Below are 22,674 nucleotides of genomic sequence, written 5' to 3'. Positions count from 1 at the left end.
TAAGCCGGACATATCGATATTAAACAACATATGTGTACCATTATTAACTAAACATATCGTCGCGAAATCCGTGCCAAAATATGAAAATATGACAAATGCAGTGCGCCAATTATTCTTCTTCGTAGCATTAGCGAACGTCCACTATTCGTCAGTGAAACTGATATTTGCCTTCCCTTGAGGCACCTTTGTCATTGTGAGCGTATTTCCCTTTTAGTGCGTCCTTACTCCCGTCTCGTTACTTTGTTTCGTGTGGCAACGAAGGCAAAGTCGGCTTTTAGCCTACGTTGAGCGACTCAGGACTCTTCTTGGAGGTGCCTTTCTCCTTTCGCGCCTGGTGGTCCTTCTTAGGTGTCGTGGACGGTTGCTGGCTGCCTTTCGGGTGTGACGACGACGAGGCGGCTACATCCTTGGCTCGAGGCGACGGCGGTTGGGAGGACGAACTCATCGACGTCTTGTCCAGGTCTACGCCAGCCTTTTCGTATACATCCTTGGTTATGGCCACCATGTACTGCGAATAAAGGCGCAAGTGAAAAGCATGAGAGTTACGAGTGCTATACAAAGTCTGGGAACGAACCAAATCAAAATGGTTCCTCCCATTCATCGCGTTCAGGGCAGAGGTGCATTCCGAGGCTTGGTGTTGCAGAGAATGTATTATGTGGACGTGACCCAACTGTGATGAAATTGTGGAATGGCTTTTTTTTTTACAGATATATGAATAAAAAAATACAAGCTTCCAAAACGAGCAAGCGTTTCCTTCTGAAGCTTGTCCTTCGCTTGAAAAGTCATACTGCCACATAAAACAAATGAGGCGGATTTCTAAACAATAATTTTTCTGAATTTCTGAATATTTTAACCAGGTTATCGAAAAGGGTTCGGAATACAAACGGCCATTACAAATAGCACCCATTGTTTAAGAAAAGGCATTTGCCTCAATCGAAACAACCGCAGTCAAGCAGGCAATGCGAAATCAGGATCTAATGAGCCGTATGTGCAAATACTGAAAGATTTTATAGTGGAGGCACAGCAATCATAGTTATGCATAAAGACAGTAGCAAAAATCTTATAACGAAAGGTGTTAGGCAAGGAGACACGATCTCCCTGGTACTATTCCCAGCTTACTTAGAGGAAGTATTCAGACTTTGAATGGGAGCAGTTAGGGACGTAACCCAGCAGTTTATGGGGGAACTAACTGTTGAATAAGGGCTGATGGACAATACCTCATTAATCTGTGATCCGCGGATGACATTGCCTTGCTAAGTAACTCAGGGGATGAATTGCAAATAATGATTGATGACCTAGAGAGGAAAAGTAGAAAGGAATGCCTAAACATTAGCATGCAGAAGACTAAAGTGATCTCCAACCGTCTCGGGTAGGAACAGCAGTTTAGAATAGGTAGCGAAGACTGCAAATGTTAGGCGGATATATCTGCTTAGTAGAGGTAGTAACCGCAGCATGCATTAAACGAAAATAACGAGCAGAATAAGATTGTGATGGACCGCATTTGGCAAGTACTCACAGATTACAACTACGATATCGCCTAAGAGGAAAGTTTATATCAGTTGCATCTTACCTGTACTTACATATATGTGGCTGAAGCGTGGAGGCTAACGGAAAGGGTTCTGCTTCAATTGAGGACAAAGCAGAGGGCCATGGAACGAAAAATTGTAGGTGTAACGTTAAGAGATAGGACGCGTGTCTAGTTGATCAGAGAAATAGAGTTCGCGTCATTTTAGTGGAAATTAGGAAGAAATGGGCATGGGCAGTGCATGTAGTGCGAAAAGAGGATAACCAATGATCGCTTGGGGTCACAAACTGGATTCCAAGGGAAGGAAAGCGTAGCAGACGGCTGCAAAAATCAGGTGGGCCCGATGAGGTTAAGAAGTTCGCAGGGGTAACGGAACGGGTTGATTGGTGGGATATGGTACAGGCCTTCGTCCTGCAGTAGGTATAGCCCGGCTGTTGCTGATAATGTATTATCGGCTGTCGAATGAACTGTTACCGATAGGTGGGCCGTTTACTACAAGCTCATCTTAGCCGCGGCAACGCAGTAGATACCGTTCTCCCTTCTGCGCTATTCCACAAATGGGAAATTGAGGGCGTTGCTGAAATATCCTCTGTTCGTAGCTGTTATGAGCGACTAAATAGCGTATAGGTTATTGACAAGCCGTGCGGCATCTGTAAACAAATACTGATGAGCATCACCATTTACAAGGAATCATTTGTACGTGAACAAATGTTTAGCATAGGCGCACAGGGAGAGATTTTCGGCACTGTCATTACAAATGGGTCCCAAATAGGGCCTTAGTGTCGAGAAGTTCTGCTGCAATACACAGTTACAAGGACACGGAATCAAACTTCGGTTTACGTAGCACGCTGAGCGCAAGTACGCCTGTATGCTGTGCTGTAAGAACATAAAGATTCCGCGCAGTCTGAATTAATAGCAGGGATAATGCAATGAAGATCCTGAAGTCCCAAGAGCAGCACAGGTTCAGGTATACTTGAACAGGGTGCCGATAGCAGTAAAGGTCCCATTAAGTAAAATTCGACTTTGGTGTCGACGTAACTGAACAATTCTGACCGGCCGAATTACAGCATTAGAAATCGTTAAAAATTAGGCGAAAATTTAACACTGCTAAACCTGAGTAAACGAGGCGAAAGTGGCGCTCGACCCGATGCTCTTTGTCATTGTGCGGCGGCCTCATGGCGAGCTACGTTCACTAGATGATCGTATTCGGCCTGTCGTCTTCGCAACCTCTGAGACGCAGACAGTTCACGTCGATCTCCCATGGCGACTGTCGAGAGCGGCTGCGGTCCCTTTGGACGGGCTAAAGGCGGAGTCACACTACGAAAACAGTTGGTCAACTCAGTCCGTCAACAGCGTGTTCGCGTAGTGCTGGCGACACTGTCACATGGCCCCAGCACGAAATAATCAGAAACACAGTGGAGGCTATCTATAGACAGAGCAAACGCCACGGCTCCAGCGTATTTCACGTCATTGTTGTCACGTAACTACACAGAGGCGGGCGCGCTGTTACCTAGCTTCGGCTGCGGCGCGCGATGGCTGAGCGACGTCATAGCTGCGACGTGGTTTCTTCTCAGTTTAATGTCAGATACGCGTGCAGGGCGCACACGGCAAAGCAGTTATGGAGGGGAGTAGTGAAATTTTGTGCTTTTAAAAGTTATCGACGACACTTAAGTTCCGCTTTTAAGGGTATGACGCCCTAGCGTAGGCTTCCATCCGACATATAAAACCCCGCTTTAACCGAGCCGTATCAACGTAACTGCGAGGCCTAGGGGTAACGTGAATGCAAGGGTACTGGTAGGCTGATTTTGATGTCGCCCTCCCGTATGAAAGGACGGGCCCCAGTTGGCAGCTCCTGCCAAGCGTAATGTGAGGCAACCTGGCGTCGAGTCAGTGTGTTTGCCATTTCATCTGAAAGCTACTGCTTGCCGTTATTCTTCGCTAACAACAATGACGGCGGCTGCCGCCGCCGCATTTTTGGTGGACAGGGCATTTAACGCTATCGTGTTAAAAGCATATGATGACGCGCAGGTCATCAAGACTCATTCTGTGTGGCGCTGGACAAAAGTAGCCCGTTCTAGAGTTGAGCGGGATACAAGGACACTATGCACCCGAAGGCACGGACCTGAATATGATTGGTCAGCACTCTATGCGCGGCTTTGCTAAACGCCCCGTTGTCCATAAAAACTGTCATTGTCGGCGTTGTCGGTGCTTTGAGCGAAATATCACGAGGATACCTCTGGCAGGTGGCATTTGGCAGGTGGCTTGGCCTTGCCCCGATTGGTCGGCTGTGTCTGTGACGTCATGATACTGCATGACGTATGACGGGGTTACCAGGACCTGCCAGCTCGGGTATATTCTTTGAGGCTGGACAGGGAAGTGGTAATCCAGCATGGGATCCCTTAGTGCCAGACTCGCTATTCCCAGGCCACTAACGCACGTTGTTATGGCTTGGCTACAGCGGAACTTCATTTCGGGTGATCTTTCACGTACTGTGGTAGCTGATGACTGTACGCTAATAATGATGGGTGAGATAACAGAGAAACAAATTAAAGAATTTGCGCTTAGGCGAGTAACAAAATGCATGTACGCAAAATAAGTGCAGCAGAGCAAAGCCATTAAAACTCTCCCGTCATACCCTTAAATGCGGAGCTTGAGTGGCTCTTATTTTTATGAGCCTGTTTAAGCAGCTCTCGGCTGAAAATAGAGTGCCAAAAATAAGCTTGTATCTGCATCGGCGATCCCAGTTTGTCTCTATGCTGCTAGCTGACATATACCAAGGGACTGCCGCTCCATCTTAGAAGCACAGTAGGGGAAGGATAGGTATATGTTTCAAGACAAGTGGCTCAGCGGACCACTGCCCCTCTGGACAATCACGGACCGTGACAGCCAGGCAGTGGCATCGGCGGTATAACTATTTTCATTACATACACTTCCCGCAGGTGTGTTCCGAAGCTATGTTCAGACTCTACGAACGTCCAGAGAGACTCTTCGAGCGTCCACTGGTCCTCTCCCTCTCTCATAATTTATTGACAGTGTTGTGGCCGTTACAGATGGCAACCGCAGACTCTAAGGATGCTCGCCTTATGTCCTCCCATTTAAAATGCAGGTGCTTGGTCGAACTTATTGCTGGTGCGTTTCTGGATACCACGATTTCTAAAGAGTGGGCGCGAACAAAATACTAATGTACTTTTATGCGAGGCATTTTGCTGGTAGAGGCATTGTATCTATGGTACAAGCTATAAGATCTCAGATGTCAACTCAATTATTGATGATTGCATTTAGTGATTAGAATTCTTCTAGGTGGCCGCTTTAGCTTCAACAGCCGGCAAGGCAGAGAAAGTTGGGAAGAAAAGAGTAGCCTGTTTACTCTTCCCAAGCATGCGGGATCGTATTCCGGCCACAGTGGCCACTTTTTGATGGCGACGAAAAGCGAGGCGCCCATGTGCTGTGCGATGTCAGTGCATGTTAAAGAGCCCCAGGTGGTCGAAGTTTAAAAACCCTCCACTACGGTGTCTCTCATAGCCTCAGACGCATTGGGACGTTAAAACCCCATAAGCCAAACCAACCTAAGAAGAAAACAGTAGTGTCGGCGTGACAGCTTGAGATGGATGCGGCGGGGATAGCAAGCCAGTGTATAATAGGGTTGAGTTAGGAGCATCATATCATTACACTTACTGTCCCGATCGCTAGAAGTTCGGCGATAGAAGAACAAAAAAAACTAAACTACGCCTTTAAGGGAACGACTTCACAGTTTTAATGACTCCCGTCTGGAGACCCTCTTGCGACTCCTCGTTCACGTACACGTACTTTTCATCTGGATTCTACAACTAACCGTTTAATTTGAGCCTCTATTATATCTAACGCACACTCATTAGCACACATTCGCAAAATATCACATTACGTGAAAGGCCAACCGACAAAGGTATAACCCCGCTTTAACCGCGAACCGTGCGAACCTGCCCGCGTGGCGTGTTTGACTCGAGATCAAAGGGTCCCGGGTTGGATTCCCTTCTCGTGCTATCATGACGTCACGCCACCCACGACCAATCAGTGCTTGATCATGTCACCTGCCAATTACGCCACATGTCAGAGGAATATGATCGTGGGTTTTGTTCACAACGCCAATAACGCCACTGCTCGCTTTTCCTAAAAACTAGAAGCTGACGGGTTAAAAGAGACTTGATTAAAAGTGAAAGCTCGGGCGACTTAATATGATGAAATTTCCATCATGAAAAACCAACTGGCACGAACATCTAAATGAATCAGCTTAATTTCTAGTTGATAGCACCAGTACTAGCTGTCCACTTATCCTTATCCAGTATTTTATCCTTCTCTTCAAGGCGCTGTATTTTAATCATAAAAACGAATGCCTGCTAATCACGCAGCTTGAAAAAATATAGAAGAGCAAGGCGCTTGGACCAAGACAGAGGCTATCTAGCACAACATCAAAGGGCAAGAATTTCGTTTTCTACAAAGCAGGTTTTAGATCACTACATTTCTAGCACCAGAAAGCAAACTATGGAGCGTAGGAACGAGGCAATGTTGACTAGCTGCTATTTTGTCACTGAGAAGTTGCTAGAAATGCTGTTTCGCCTTTTTCTTCCATTAAAAAGTTGTGTACCCCTACGGCCACGACCAAAGCCGCTAATTCGAAAAGCGCAGGCGAACACTGCGGGCACTCAAGCCACAGAAAAAAATTGCATTCAAATACTGATCTGAATTGTCATATGCACCTGGCCTTTATGGCAAAACGCCTGGCCTCGCAATGTACAAATGACTGCATGCGGAGACGATAAATTGGAATATGCATGGCTGCTCACCGAGACGAATTTTTTCCATGCCTCCACGGCTGCGGGTGTCATGCGACGCTCCTCCTTAGCCTGCAGCACGTCTATGAGGCACTCTCCCAGCACCGCGAAATGGAACGGCCGAACACCCTTGCGGCGCAGGTGGTCGGTCGCGTTGCGGATTACCAGCACCTCGAAGGTGGCCGGCTCGCCCATGCTGTCCACCATGGAAGACAGGTGGTACCCGATGGCGGTGCCGTGCGCCCGGAACGCCGTGTTGTCCTTGAGATCGGCCACGTGCTTGCAGCTGAAGTGCTTGAACATCGGCAGATACTCGGGGTGCCTGACGAAAAGCGACATGAAGAGGAGCACGCCGTACTCGCGATTCTGGCTACAGAAGCTGTGCCACGTGTCCTGGATGAGCTTTATCTCCTTCTCCGTCAGGCCCGTGTTCTCGTCCGGCAACTCGCCTGCCTTACGCGATGCATTGCCCATTCCCGTTCAGTAGAGGCTTTTTCTCGGCTGATTTGCTTGAAGCTGCTGTCGGCCCAGGAGAACACAGTAAGAGGAAACTACTTCCAAGAGCGAGCTGCTTCTTCTACTTCTTCGCCTATGGAACACCATCTCGCACCTCATAATTTGTGCGTTTTTGCGCGCGCCAACACTTATCGCGAAGAAGATGCCGGTGCAGAATATTCTGCTACAAGATGACCCAGTGGGACAAACAAATGCGCTAACGTTACTGCAAAACAGCAGCAAGATGAGATGCCCTAGTTTTACGCTAGCTGCCTCCCGTAACTTACATTCGGTGAGAGAAGGGAAACTCCGAAGAGGTTGTGAGGGTGAGCGAAGCCCAGAAGGGCCACAGTTTCACATACAGCACGTTGCGAGCCTGTCACCATTATTAGAAGCAACAAAATCAGTAAGGGAAGAAATCGGCCACAGAAACAGCTGCTGGCTATAAACAAATGTTATCTAAGATACAGGCTTGTACGGGCACAATTCATCAAATGCGTGCAATACGTGATGATAAAAGAAAAAGAAAACGTCCGCCAAAGAAAAATATGCACTTCACTTGGTATCAATAGGAAGTACTTTTCATGGCTAGACAGCCCAATCTATGTTGTGTTCATTTTTATCAGCATTTGTCTTTTTCGACTTGAATGTTAATGGTTACTGATGTACTTCGAAACAAAATACAATTACCGGGCTCCCGATACGGCACTCTCGCCTGAACAGATTGTTTACGTCCATTTAGGACTATAAAAGAGGAAGGGAGGAGCAGCAAGGTGTGGCAGGAAGTTTGGTCGACGGTGAGATAAGAATTAGGTTGGCGCAGCTGGCACAGCATTTGCAGACAGACATACAGACAGACAGAGAAAGGCAGAGACAGACAGACAGACAGACAGACAGACAGACAGACAGACAGACAGACAGACAGACAGACAGACAGACAGACAGACAGACAGACAGACAGACAGACAGACAGACAGACAGACAGACAGACAGACAGACAGACAGACAGACAGACAGACAGACAGACAGACAGACAGACAAAAACAGACAGACAGAGGCAGGCAGGCCGATAGACAGACAGACAGACAGAGGCAGGCAGGCCGACAGACAGACATAGAGACAGACAAAGACCGACAGACAGACAGACAGACAGACAGACAGACAGACAGACAGACAGACAGACAGACAGACAGACAGACAGACAGACAGACAGACAGACAGACAGACGGACGGACGGACGGACAGACAGACAGACAGACAGACAGACAGACAGACAGACAGACAGACAGACAGACAGACAGACAGACAGACAGACAGACAGACAGACAGACAGACAGACAGACAGACAGACAGACAGACAGACAGACAGACAGACAGGCAGAGGCAGGCAGGCCGATAGACAGACAGAGGCAGGCAGGCCGACAGACAGACAAAGATAGACAGGAAGAGGCAGACAGACAGACTTGGCAGGCAGGCCGACAGACAGACAGACAGAGGCAGGCAGGCCGACAGACAAAGACAGACAGGCAGAGGCAGACAGACAGAGAGACAGACAGACAGACAGACAGACAGACAGACAGACAGACAGACAGACAGACAGACAGACAGACAGACAGACAGACAGACAGACAGACAGACAGACAGACAGACAGACAGACAGACAGACAGACAGACAGACAGACAGACAGACAGACAGACAGACAGACAGACAGACAGGCAGGCAGGCAGGCAGGCAGGCAGGCAGGCAGGCAGACAGACAGACAAAGACAGACAGGCAGAGGCAGACAGACAGACAGAGGCAGGCAGGCCGACAGACAAACAGACAGACAAAGACAGACAGGCAGAGGCAGGCAGGCCGACAGACAGACAGTCAGTCAGACAGGCAGACAAAGACAGACAGGCAGAGGCAGACAGGCCGACAGACAGACAGACAGACAGACAGACAGAGGCAGACAGACAGACAGAGGCAGGCAGGCCGACAGACAGTCAGTCAGACAGACAGACAGGCAGACAGACAAACAAAGGCAGGCAGATGCAGACAGGCCGACAGACAGACAGACAGACAGAGGCAGGCAGGCCGACAGACAGACAGGCAGAGGCAGACAGACAGAGGCAGGCAGGCCGACAGACAGACAGGCAGAGACAGGAAAAGACAGACAGGCAGAGGCAGACAGACAGACAGAGGCAGGCAGGCCGACAGACAAAGACAGACAGGCAGAGGCAGACAGACAGAGGCAGGCAGGCCGACAGACAGACAGACAGACAGGCAGAGGCAGACAGACAGACAGAGGCATGCAGGCCGACAGACACACAGACAAAGACAGACAGGCAGACGGACAGAGGCAGGCAGGCGTACAGACAGACGGACAGAGAGACAGACAGGCAGACAGACAGACAGACAGACAGACATACAGACAGGTAGGCAGGCAGGCAGACCAGGCAAGCAGACAGACAAGCAGGCAGACAAGCAGGCAGGCAGACCAGGCAGGCCAGGCAGGCATGCAGGCGAACGGGCGGACGCACGCATGCGTGTGTCCTAGCGGTCTAAGCCCAGAGCGAAGGATGCCAGTCTGTTTATTGCAGCCAAATATATACAGGCACGATGAGGTCAGCGTTGTCGAATGCCGCGAATGCAGACGCATGTCAGCAGATCTCCCTTTTTGGACGTCATAAATCCCATTGTCACACAATTGAAGGCACCAACTACTTTACAAGCAAATTTACAAACATTACAACCAGGTAACAGACAGATTTGTTCTGTTGAGAAAACAATCCGCATTGCTCAGATAAGCGCGCGCACACACAAACAAGATCACTCATCATATCCTTAGCGAAAGGGAGAGCAAGCTACTCTTCCCGACTTGGTCACCGGGACTAGAGCCAAAGGCATCTGGTTTTTGGCATTTGCCTCGGCCGGACAGGTGTTTACACTAGCAGGCGCGTCTTTATAACTGACTCACCTGGCTCCTCCTAACCATGTTCATTGGGGAACTCGTAGCTTCCTTCTGCTTTTTGAAAAATTGGCAAGCGGTTTAACATTCGTCGGTTGCGGTACCGTATAACGCCTTAATGTGTAAAATGAAGGACCACGGGGTAGCTGCAGCACTAACTACAGTGGCTCTGGTTTTCAAGTCTTGAACGAAGGCAGGATTATCGTCCTCCAGCCGACGAGATACCTAGCACGATGAAGTTTGTTACAGTAACGCGTTTGCGATTCTCGATTCGAATGGTCCTTAGCTGTAACATCAGACATTATTCTCTGTATTGGGCACAGCAGCTAAGGTGCCATCAGAACACGTCCTAAGGCACCGGCCCATTAGGATTTCTGCAGAACTGTAGCCCGGCTGTCCTGATGTCGCCCTCTAAGGCGAGAAGTGTGTGTAGGGTTTAAGTACAAGTCGCTTTATTGTTTGTACTACCATTACCACGTCGCCATTAGCTTTCTCATGTAAAAGCCTGAGTATCAGTGGACATCAATGGCTCAGCATTATTAGTAGATCGCGCGCAATTTCGCTAAAGCGTGGCCATCAAACCTGCTCTTTAGCCAATACCTTTATGCCCGTCGCGCAACTTTTCTAGCACTTTTCTGAGAGACTGAGGTACTACGAGTCTGGTTCCTTTTAAAAGCAGCCCGTTGCCTTCAACTATAAAAGTGAGCTCTTGACAATAAGGGGCGAGATGGCAAGGAAGCCTTGGTTTTTCTGACCAGCCTTGGCGACAAACAATCAGAGGGCCTTCCTAACTGCATCGGCTCAAGGTCGCAGACAACCTTACCTAAAATAATTTCATGCGCGAAAATTTAAATAAATCTGATTTAACTCATGTAATTGGCTTCTACGTTGTTATTCAGGTACGCTGTGCCGTACACGCAACTGCAAAGAAAGAACGAGCGTGAAAATCGTGTTTATTCGTTTTGCGTGACTGATATCAAGAGAGAACAGCGGTAGCAAACGTGTCAGGGCCCATTCATTTGAGGATGCCCTACCTGAGCACAGAGTTCCGTTTACTGTCACGAGCTGCTTTTTCACGTTGACTACGCTTGGCGTCCAGAGGTAACCTCGCATCCCTTGAATTCTTTCTTCTTCCCTTGTAGTCGTCCTCGAACGACAATACGTGCCTCGCATTTTTCATTGACAAGGCGCAGAGTCACAGGCATATATAACCATTATACCACTTCCAGAACTAAAGTACACCGCAATCCCTGCACACATGTCTACGTAACGTAAGTTTATAGACTCACCTAGAAACGTCCCACTCCGGGAATCCACGCAATGGCGAAAGAGTATAGCCAATCACGCAGCCGCAGCGAAGCCTTGGTTGCACCATCTGCGTCGCGCAATCCTTTTGAAGAAAAAAGGAAGGTCTTGAAGAGCCGTCATACAGTATTCTGATTGTGGGTTAGCACTCGTGATGGAAACGGGCCTGGATTTTCGGCAAAGGATGTACGGACGAGGCAGCAGCATATAATATTTCACGACGTCCCAGCAAAGTGTTAATTTTCCAGTTTCTGATGAACAAGCCATCTAAAGCTTGTTTGGGCTTTCGCGCAGAAATTACTATGACCATCTATTACTGTTTTTATTCCACGTCACTCTTAAACGTCTCCACGTTAGCCATCTTCTATAACGGCTTAATAGGCCTAACTGAGAGGGCGACTCAAAGGGGCCGCCACTAAAACGCGAACCAGAGTCAAAGAATAACGTCGACTGGTCGCGGAGGATTTCGAGAAGTTCGTAAAGCGGCAGAACTCTTCATGAACGAGGTTGAAAACTAAGTCGACAGTCCGCCAGCCTCCCTAGGTCTTGACGTCCGGCTGCGCCGACGACGAGGCGGCGCCGGTGTCGGACTGGTTTTTGTGCACCTTCGACGACGAGCCGGACTTGGCCCGCTTCTTCTTTGCGGTGCCCTTGTTGCCGGATTTGGTGGGTTTGGCAGGACCAGAACTGCCCGGAGAGATGGTGCGGACACCGCCGCTGGGGGAGTCCACCGAGGCGTCCTCTGGATGGGTTCCGGTGGGTCCCGTGTCCTTATCCTGGGGGCACTCCTCGAACACCTTCACGGTGACCGCCAGCATGAACTGCGATACACACGAAGTTCACAAGGTCAGTAACGCCGCTCATCATTCAGGTGGCATAGAAGCAGATGATAAAGGAGATGAGCGGAGGCTTTACCTGGGATTTATTCGCATAATTACACGCGCTATTGTAGATATTGTGAAGTACCTGACTCAATGCTAATATTTCAAACCACGCATGCTCTATCCTCATGCATAAATAGAGACCGCATTTTCAAACGTAGCTTTATCACTTACTTCGTAATGCGAGATGCACAGAGATTATATATTGAGTGGTCGCAGCCACTGCTCCCACAATGTTCTAAGATGTTGTAGTACTACTGCTTTCGCCGCCTTATCTCGAAGTGCTTCCTTTTCTGAATCATGAATCATGAATACCTTCTTCAGCAAACGGAAAAACCGGAAGGGGACATGCAAGCATGGAAGCTTCTTCAGCATGGAAGAAGCCCTAACTGGGAGATAAAAAATGAAATTGATTACATGCTATGTTCTAACCCCGCCATTATACAGGATGTATAGAGGCAATCGGAAAGGTGCGATGCAGTGCCCGCAGGATGTTTAAGGTCTTGAATTAATCTGGATTTGAAGGGGGAGCGGAACAGATTAGTGAGGAAGAAGAAAGCGGTACGGGTATAAAAGGAAGAATTCAGGCTATCGCTGCAGAATATAGTATACTGAGTGCCAACCGAGGAAGCCGACCTCAGCCTAGAGGCAAGCATTACTGATTGCGAGGTAGAAGAAGGCGATAGAATTGTTAGAGAGGATACCGATAAGCTGTCTAAGGAGACAAAAGATTTGATTAAGAAACGCCAAAGTATAAAATTTTCCAACCCAACGAACCAAATAGAACTGACAGAGGTATCAAAACTAATCGATAGGCGCAAGGTAGCCGACATAAGGAAGTATAACATGGGAAAAATTGAGCAGACTCTAAAAAATGATCGTAGCCTGAAAGTGGTAAAATGGGAATTAGGCATAAGCAAAATTCAGATGTATGCACTGAGGGACAAGGCTGGCGATGTCATTACTAACATGGACAAGATAATCAAGGTAGCCGAGGAGTTCTATACGGACCTCTACAGTAGCCATAGTAGTCAGGACAAGAATGAAATTGGCTGTATTGAAGAGCAATCAGACGTTCCACCAGCGACGAAGGACGAGGTTAAGGAAGCCTTAGACACTATGAAAAGAGGGAAAGCAGCTGGGAGGGATTCGGTAACTACAGATTTGTTGATGGATGGAGGGGTATCGTGCTATAAAAACTGGCCACCTTGTATACGCAGTGCCTGGTGTTATCGAAAAACTTGAATCCAGGAAGAACGCTAATATTATCTTAATTCATAAAAAAGAGACGCTAAGGACTTGAAAAATTACAGGCCGATCAGCCTAATATCAGTTACGTACAAGGTATTTACCAAGGTGATCGGTAATAGGATCAGGACATCCTTAGACTTTAATCAACCAAAGGATCAAGCAGGATTTCGGAAAGTGTACTTTACCATCGATCATATCCACAGTATAAACCAAGTAATAGAAAAGTGGTAGGAATATAACCAGCCCCTATACATGCAGGCTGAGTCATGCCTGCATGACTCAGCGGTCATGCAGGCATTGCGAGATCAGGGTGTAGGTGAGCCATATGTGAAAGTACTAGAAGATATCTATAGTGGCTGCACAGCAACCATAGTTCTGCATAAATAAAGTGATAAAGTTCCAATTAAGAAAAGTATCAGCAAAAAGACACGTTCTCCCCAGTGCTATTTACAGCTTCCTCAGAGAGTGTATTTAAAGGCATGAAATAGTACCACTGTGAACTAGAAATAGATGGTGTAGCACAAGGTGGTTTCCGCGTGTCCCCAGAAAACGCCGTCTGCCTCGCGACGATTTCAAGAGAGTGCGATCGTATCGCCACGAGAAACTTAATGGTTTATGCATAGATTACAATGGCGCTTGAGCGGTTGTCGTTTTGCACTCAAAATACGGTCCGAATACTGACAAAGTCCAAACTCCAAAATATTCCAAAAGGAATATTTCGCTGTTTTCTGCATCTGGCATGCGGCGCACAAGGGTGGCCGGTTCTGTTTGCAGACGAACTTAGAAACCTCACAACGACACGTGTAAACGCGTTCAAAAGCGAATGAATGCACCGCCGCTGCTTCGTTCGTATATTTTTGAGGACAAACGCAACACGGAAATCACACCCGGGCGCGACACTGTACTTCTAATTCACGGTAACAGTAGCCTCGATAGAAAAGGTTGGACAGTTGCTGACATAGCTAAGATGGCAGAGCAATACGCATGGCATAAGGAGGCTACGGGTTCGGAATCTACAGGCATAGCAAGTGTAGGTGTCCACCGTGAAGAAAGATACTGCGCCTTTCTTCGCCAAAAGCCAATTTAATAAAAAAAAGATACAGCCTGCCACTTTTTACAAAACAAAAAACCTCGCGGCATGAAAAGGTGCGGTAAAGGGGATATCGCGTCTGCTCCTAGGTGAAGCTTGACTGCCCCCCTCCCCCTAATTTATTGAAGCTTCTTCACCTCAGTACATATCTTGAGATGTTAACGCCAACAAGTTCTCACTGAATCTTGAGCTAAATAGACCTATTTCGCTGGAAGAGTGAAATAAGGTATCGAATATGCTGCCACGAAAAAGGCAATATATCTCGTATCGTTCGTACGGTCGCGATCCCCATATGCCTCTCGACACGCTGCTTCTTATGTCAGCTGCTCCACATTCTGCGTACGTCCACAATGCTATTGCTCGTACCGACCACAGGACGGTTACAACCGTAGTCACCGCAATGTCCTTTTTTTCCCCGAGTTCCATCATCTTGCTCTGGACACAGCATCGCCGCATCAGAATCTCAGAAAAACTTCTCTACCATTACACAGGCCTATACCGTACTCTCCGTCAGGTCACCGCTGTCACCTATAAGATCACCCCCTCCCCCTGTATCGGAGTCTACATCAAGTACGGCCCCGTCTGACATGGTGCATGCATGTCTCAAGCCTGAAACCTACCACTCGCCGTGTCCTGGAACCGCCTAACCAAAACCGGGACGATGTTTCTCGTACCGGGGGCCACACCATGTAGAAGGTGAGAGAAGGGGACGAAGTGCTGGCGCGTTTGCTCTGCAGTTCTCTTCCGCTGTATGCCTTTTCTTGTGCCCTGGACCTAACCTCGAACCACTTAACAATATGATCTACAGCTAAAGCTCTAGCCACTGTACCTCAGCAAGGAGTGTAGCGGGCAAGACCCCCGTACCAGACTCCGGCTACAATAGTGCCGCTACAGGTTGCTGTGGCGTACTGCTAATTATTTTTCGAAACTTTACTGCAATACCTGCCGATATTTTAATTCCCGAGTATCAGGACATTGTCCATTCTACACGGACCTGGTTTCTCCTCAACGTTATCACTAATTTCTAGCGCAACTACTTAAGTTAATACAATAGGCACTACAGAAAGTCCTACGGGCCACCAGAAGGCACAGTCACTGCTTCTTAACCTAAAGAAGGACCATTTTCCAATAAATTAAAAACCGACAGTGGGCAATTCACCACGGTGCGCTTTGAGGTGCAACCGACACTGGGATATATTTTTCGCAGAAACAGAAGTGGATATAAATCCCCATATCAACCACGGCAACTAACTTCTATCCTGCCATGTTCATGCATCTCTACGTATTACATCAGCAAAAAATAAAAAATAAATAAACAAAATGCTTTACCGAGCCGTTCTCCTGATGCCATACTGCACACACACCGAGCCTTCCGCACAGTTCAATGTCGCTGCTTTCGAATGTTCCCCACAGAGTTTTGTTTCGCATAGGTGCGGCGAAGCAGCGCTTTAGACGAAATCTTGTTGTCACACGGAATACATTGTAGGCGGCATCAATCACTGCATGATGGCATGATAAACCACGCCGTACGTAATTCCATGGCAGAACGACTGGAATAACTGGTTTCGATCTTTACATACGCGTGAGTTTTAAAGAGAGCGTGCGATGGGGATGCCCGACTGCGCGGCCATATACTCACGGCGAACAACTTCTCCCAGCCTGCCACGGCCAGCCAATTCATAGACTTTTCGTCCCTGGCCTTCAGCGCCTCGATGACTGAATGCCCCAGGCTCTGAGTGGAAGAGGTGAGAAACCATTTCATGGGGTCACATTGAGCTTGTACGCCATGCCTAGACAAAATACAGCGCCGCTGACTGGGGTGGTGAAGGTATATGGGGGACACGGAGGCGCGGACAGTCACCCTTGTCACCTGCATATGTTATCTGAAGGGACAGTGAACAAAACTGCGTTCAATATTGCAATGAAAGCTGTTTATAGAATTGGTGCAGCCATATAGCCCTGTATTCTACGCTCGAATTTATACCGTCAGTCATGAAAGAATGATTACGTAAGCAACTGATTAATGTATTGATTCAAATAATAATTATAAAATAAATAACTACTTGGAGATGAAACAACATAAGTAAAGTAATATATTTATAACTTATAATAAAGACCTTTAATTTATTTGGGGGAGGATGACTGTAATTAAATACACAGTATTTACCCAGCGTTTATTGTGCTAGGAAAGAAACTGGGGAAGGAAAGACGGAATAGAGAAGGGCAGGAAATGGGTAAGATTGAGAAAAACAAATAATTGGTTTTATTTTCCCCGAATGCACCAGTAGTTCTGGCAAAGGAAGGGTGAGTTCCTCTTCGTTATCCTCATCCTTTACTTATGTTCCCGACCGTAGCCACGTAGTTCGCATACATCTGACTTTCGCGGAAACGCACGATAAAATGCTACTTCTTACCCCGCCGGGGTGGAGCAGTGGTTACAGCGCTCGACTACTGTTTCCAAGTCCCTGTTCCAAGTCTAAAGGAAGGAAGGATCAAATCCTGACCTCGGTGGCCACTTTTCGATGGCGGCGCCATGTGCTGTGCGATGTCAGTGCACGTTAAAGAACCCCAGGTGGTCGAAATTTCCGGAGTCCTCCACTACGGCGTCTCTCATAGCCTGAGATGCTTTGGGACGTTAAACCCCACAAACCAAATCAAACCACTTCTCGGCAGATATAGTTGGCATTGAACAAGACACTCCGCGCCTGCGAGATCGGCGTCCTCGTATAACACCACAGCCGCCTCTTTTTGCAGCTCTATGTTCCAGGAGTTCCACCTAATGTATCCAAGGTTTTAAAGGATATGACGTGATCTAGCCCGTGTGAAACCAACTAAGACCTGTTCAGAGTAGGGTGACGCTAGCATCGAGGTGCACCCTAGATTAAGTCGCCTAACCTAATCTGGAGTATTTTTGTTCACCTAAACTAACTGAATACTAATTAGGTATTTTTGGTTGCTACCTTGACGGGAAAAAGTATCAATCTAAGAGTCGTAGATCGCTCAAGAAATGGCTAGGTATACGTTGTGTCACACTACGTTTTAAGTAGCTCTATTTATTGGTCTTCAAAAGGAAGTTGTCACATGACCGGCTGCTTTTTTAAAGGTTCGCGGTTTTCTTTTTTTTTTTCTTCCTCTGTGACTGCGAGACGTCGCCCCCGGAACGCAAGAACACAAATAATTCTTGAAAATAGTAATTAGTAGCTCTGTTTTAGCCACCACAAACAACCGATTCAGTCATGTTTCTCTTCTTTCGTTCCCTCTCAAAGGGTTTTCACTCTCCTGCCTGGCCGTCTAGCGTCCCCACAATTCTGCTTCCTCCTCTACGTTTGGCGGGAGGCATGCTGTGCAGTGCGGTGTGGAGCGGTCGGTTCTGCGAACGAAGCGAAGGCTGTAGGAATGCACAGAGAACGGTCTCGAGTACGGACTCCGTGTGCGCGACAACGAAACGGGTCAGGGAAAAGTGCGCAGAGAGCGGCGAACATAATTAGCGGCCCCTGCACACCGTCTACACGTCAGTAGGAGAGAAGGACCATTGGATTCTGTCTTGGCTGTTGACGTCACCGTCCAAGATCGGCGACCAGAGTAGAGAGCAAGGAACATGGCTTTTGAAGAGGAGCACGGGACAACTTTGATTTCTATTTTTGTTGCTCCCCAGGGCGCCACTCGCTAGAGTACTTTGGAAAGCACTGGGCTTCTTTAAAATGCCATACTATATTGGACAGTGGCCCTTACTTTGTCATTCGCGATGTGCGTACACAAAGCTTCACCTGAGGAAGCAGTGCAGAGAGGTGGATTTTTTTTATCTGGGACGCTTATATGAACTTTAAAGTGACGTCGTCACGACGTTTTTTTATTCCGCCATGTAACGTTTTCGGCTGGAAAAACAAATTTATTTTTCATAAATGCTAGCTTGTTGGAAACAACCTAACTGGCCATTTATTGAGACGATCGGCAGCCCTTACTTTGATACTTTTTTTCCTCGTGGCATTAAATAAAAAGTTAGCTAATTATTATTCACGAATTAACCTATGAAAACAAAAAATATTGCAGACTTAACCGGACGACTCGGGACACCTTTTAGCTGATTTCCTCGGCTAGGATGTAGCGTATTTTTTATAACCTTGGTTAAATTTAGCTCAGACACCTGACCTATACTTGTATGAGGTAGTTGATACATAGTAAAAGGCGTCTGGATTCAGCAACACTTACCTGCTGGCTACGTGGTCTTTCACGATGTCAATGAACCAGTGCATAGAAAAGGCAAGATGCGAGGACGGTGATACGGTTTCCTTTAGTTTAGATTACATAAGGTTCACGAAGCGATATCGGCTATGACGGGCACCGTAATGGAGGGCCATGGTACTTTCGAAATCTTCAGACTTTTAACATGAAACGATTATGGCAAATATACGACTGCCTTGCTTTTCGCCTACATCAAAAGGCCTTCTCTGCGACCGGGTGTCAACCAACTCACGCCCTCGTGATCAGCAGCCTATAGCCAATTATTAGCTGCGGCGAGGAGAAGGACGACACGGAAGGATGCGCTAAACGTTCAACCTTACCTCGCAAGATAGAGGGTCATTATACGTTCTGCTACCAACGAATCAGCCGGGTAAGGTCCATTTGATATCAACTAAATTATCAGGAGTACCAAGACGTAATGTAACAAATAGAAAAACCTTACTAGCACAAAATTACGAAGCCAGCAATCATCTAGAAGCCTGTTTTTATTACACACAGGGAGAAAAAAATAAAAAATTTCGCGAGCTGCGCAAGAGGGTTATTGCGAAAAAGAATGAAAAACAAAGTGAAAGAAAGCACTGCGATGCTGAAAACGAAAAGCGATAAGATGATGAAAGGCCAACAGAAAACGATTCTAAAAGCGAAGTGTAACGCCAAAGCAAAGGTGAAGAAAATATCAGCAGAAAAACAGGAAAAATACTTCGACTCACTCAAATAACAGAAAACAATAGTATGGCAAAAAAATTGCCGACGATTACGTTAATTCCTAATGCGAAACTTGAGCCCAGCTCATCAGGTGATTCGGCATTTCGATAGATCGAGGTATGCGTTTCGGCTCGGGCAATGTACAGGGTCGTCCACTTTAAGTGCGAACACGGCTCCGCGTGGCCGCGCTCCGCGGAGCGCCAGCGGATCCGGCGCGTTCGCGCATCGAAGCAAAGCCGCGCAGGCGCACAGGGGCCCGGGGGAGGAGCTTCGTGTCGTCTGCTTTCCAGCAATGCAAGCGAGGTGCGCGCCAGCGCTGTAGCAGACGACACGAAGCTCCTCCTCCGGGCCCCTGTGCGCCTGCGCGGCTTTGCTTCGATGCGCGAACGCGCCGGATCCGCTGGCGCTTCGCGGGGCGCGGCCACGCAGAGCCGTGTTCGTACTTAAAGTGGACGACCCTGTACATGTCGAGGTCCGCCGCCACCGATCCGGCGCTCTGATTGCCGCCGTACAGGGATGGCATTGGAGGAGGAGCGAAGAGAGCATCTAATTTATTGGGAGGTCGCGGGAAGCAGTGCGTGGGCTCATAGGTGGCGGCAAGAGCACGCACTGCCCCGGCTGCGGAACTGGTTACGAGGGACAAAGGCGACGCCGACGACGACGCGAAACGCAGAAACGAGCGCCAAAGCGATGCGCTCTAAAAAGCATAACTGAATTATGTAATATTTGGAATCCTGTTATCCTGGGATGCCTTGAAAACAAACCCCATGACCCCCTGCTGGTTAGATCTAGTGATATAGCTGGCTGGGCCTTGGGGCAACGGAACATGTAAGGAAAAGAACGGGAGAAGGTGACGCTTCAGCTATCATTTCTTAGCTTAAGTAGATGGCTGGATATGAAGTATTTTTTAAATTAGAGACCAGTGCTTAATCGCTAATGTTTTTGTTTCTAACATGCATTGTTTCTGATTTGGTTTTGGGGGTTTAACGTCCCAAATTGATATTGTGACCTTGCCTGGCCTTGCCGTCACGACCTTGCCGTCTCAACCTAGCCTTCTTTCACAATATGCATTGTTTCTATGCGAAAAACCTGAGCCAAAAGAACAACCCCTTCTAGAACACCGAAAACACGATTTTTTATCAGGTATTACGCAGAGTATATAAAAAAATGTGTTTGTGCTCTAGCTAGGGGACTTAGGTTAGCTCAGCGAAAACTTTCGTCGGGCTTCCTGTCCTTTTGCAACGACTAAAAGGAGTAGCGCTGATACCACGTCACGGGAGGTGTCCGCAACACGACCGATGACGTGCACGTGTTGTCGGTCAACATGAAGACTCCTAACATCCGCCTAGTATGTCCTCTTAAAAAGGGCATATCGCTATAAGAAATCAATGTCATTTGTCATCCTACGGAGCTCAGCACTGACAGCGAGAGTTCTATATCGCGGCTCCCCTACCCAAAACAGCCTATTCGCGGCCCCTGTGGTTACAAATAGGGAATTATGGGTCGGATCGAACTGACTTACACGTACACAGTCGACAACACCCACTGTGAGCAAAGGCACCCATACCCAGAATAACATTCTCATCGTTCAGCAGGGAAATACGAAAGCTTTCGGTTAACACGATGTATAGTGAAGAAAACGAGAACGCGTCAATGCCACGACGACGGAGCTTTTTGACCCGGTAGAGTTGTCCGCTGGGGCCCGTTTGAGTTCGAGATACTTCTCCAGAGCATTTACCGTTCCGGGACTCGATCGGCCTATGGCTATATACCCGCCTCCAAGGCGCTTTCAGCGTATTTCACATGCAACGAAGACGGTGCTGTTGTTGACGCCAAGTAGCATTTATTGAGCTGCCACTTCACAAGGACTTTTATATATGTGCACCGATTTTGCCTCTGCCATCAAATAACAAACTGGATCCATAAAGTGTGCAGTCAGTCAAAAGAAGGCCTCGTCCGACTCATGTCACTATGGCGATGTTGTTAGCTGTGGTGGTGGTGGCCATGATTATGGCAAAGAAGGCTTTGTTGGTCGCATTAATTTGCTACCAGACTATTCGCAGCGTCGTTCACTTTCTTATCGCAATCATATCAACAGTTTTTATTTTCCCTTTCCCTTTCTCGAAAACATCATGCTTATTAGTTTTTCGATGTCTCTCGACCCTTAGCGGATGCCCAAGCGTATGTATGCACCCTCACTTGTTAGTAAAACAACTATGTCCCCCTACGCCGTGTCCCGATGACAACGACCTTTTGCACTACAGCAAGGCAGGAGCGCAAGGGACGGTAAGTAATGTTAATGGGATGAGGTGGTCTCAGCAGGCGCGAAACAGCGATATATTTGGGTATACGACTAAGGGAGGCTTGCAAAAGACTCATGTGGGGGCCCAAATGACGAAGGCCCCATGGCTGCCCTACCTGAAAGTGGAAAGGGTGGACGCCGGACCTCTCGAGGTGGGCGATGGCGTTCTTGCGGATGAGCGCCTCTAGCAGTACCGAGTCGCCCAAGCTGTCCACCATGGATGAGAGCTGGTAGCCGACGGCGCAACCGTGCGCCCGAAACTGCGGGTCATCCTGTAGCTGGGGGACGGTCTTGCCGCGGAACTTGCTGAACAGCTCGATGTACTCTGGGTGGGCAAGAAACAACGCCGAGAAGATGACGACGCCGTAGTCTTGGTTCGCGCTCACGAACTTCTTCCACGACGCCTGGACGGCGCGCCGCTCGCGCTCCTTCAGCCCCGTGCGGGGGTCGGGGACGTCCTTACGCAGGGCAGCACCCATAGCTTATTTCGTCTACGGGGCTGGGCGTGGTCTTCTTCCTCTGCCTGCCTTTATCTCGGCCGTCTTCTTCTTTTGCCTCCTACAGATGAAGGAACGAGCGAACAGGTTGCTTGTTGACGCTTCATGGAATTAAACCGACAATGTAAGCCCAGTAAAGATGGCGAAATGCACGAAGGAACTGAAGATGCAAGTGAGTCGGCAAAACTGAGAAACAAATATATGCTGCATCTGCAAAACGACCAATAAAATTCTTACAAAATGCTGCATGATTGGTTATCATATACGCGTGTCCACCGAGCAGGTGTTATATCAGTCGTTAACGCGACCACCGCAGCACTCTTGACTTCCCACGCTACCCAATTCACATACAGCTCATTCCTGTCCGTGATGTACTGAGGGCGGCTAACTCTGCCCACGTCGCCAATCAACGTGTGTGTGCACTTGCCGAGTAGACGGTGCACCAACACGGGCGTAGGATGGCGAGCTATCGAGACACTCTACGCGGATGCAGCACACAACGCCTCCAGCCCTATTATATTAGACGGTGGTGATGGTGGTGAAAATATTTATTATTATTATACACAGAGGTACAGTTATTAGGTGGGATGCCTAGACAGGCACTCCATTGGCGTTTGCCGCA

The 22,674-nt window shown here is 48.1% G+C and overlaps 2 protein-coding genes across 2 annotated transcripts; both read right to left on the bottom strand.

Annotated features, from left to right (window-relative positions):
• Window positions 1-256: 256 nt before the first annotated feature.
• On the bottom strand, window positions 257-6,807 carry LOC146194480 (neuroglobin-like). Its single transcript, XM_084596058.1, has 2 exons — window positions 6,346-6,807; window positions 257-508 (listed from the first exon to the last, which is right to left on the bottom strand). The coding sequence occupies exons 1-2, from the start codon at window positions 6,805-6,807 to the stop codon at window positions 275-277; spliced, it is 696 nt and encodes a 231-aa protein (XP_084452184.1). The 3' UTR covers window positions 257-274.
• A 4,816-nt stretch (window positions 6,808-11,623) lies between these two features.
• LOC146194479 (hemoglobin-2-like) lies at window positions 11,624-22,034 on the bottom strand. Its single transcript, XM_084596568.1, has 3 exons — window positions 21,672-22,034; window positions 15,946-16,038; window positions 11,624-11,905 (listed from the first exon to the last, which is right to left on the bottom strand). Exons 1-3 carry the CDS (start codon window positions 22,032-22,034, stop codon window positions 11,624-11,626), a joined length of 738 nt encoding a protein of 245 aa, XP_084452694.1.
• Window positions 22,035-22,674: the final 640 nt, after the last annotated feature.

The sequence above is a fragment of the Amblyomma maculatum genome, chromosome 3 (assembly GCF_055883805.1).
Source record: "Amblyomma maculatum isolate TAMU_Amacu chromosome 3, ASM5588380v1, whole genome shotgun sequence".
In the NCBI taxonomy this organism is placed as follows: domain Eukaryota; kingdom Metazoa; phylum Arthropoda; class Arachnida; order Ixodida; family Ixodidae; genus Amblyomma; species Amblyomma maculatum.
This window is presented reverse-complemented; position numbering and strand designations above follow the sequence as displayed.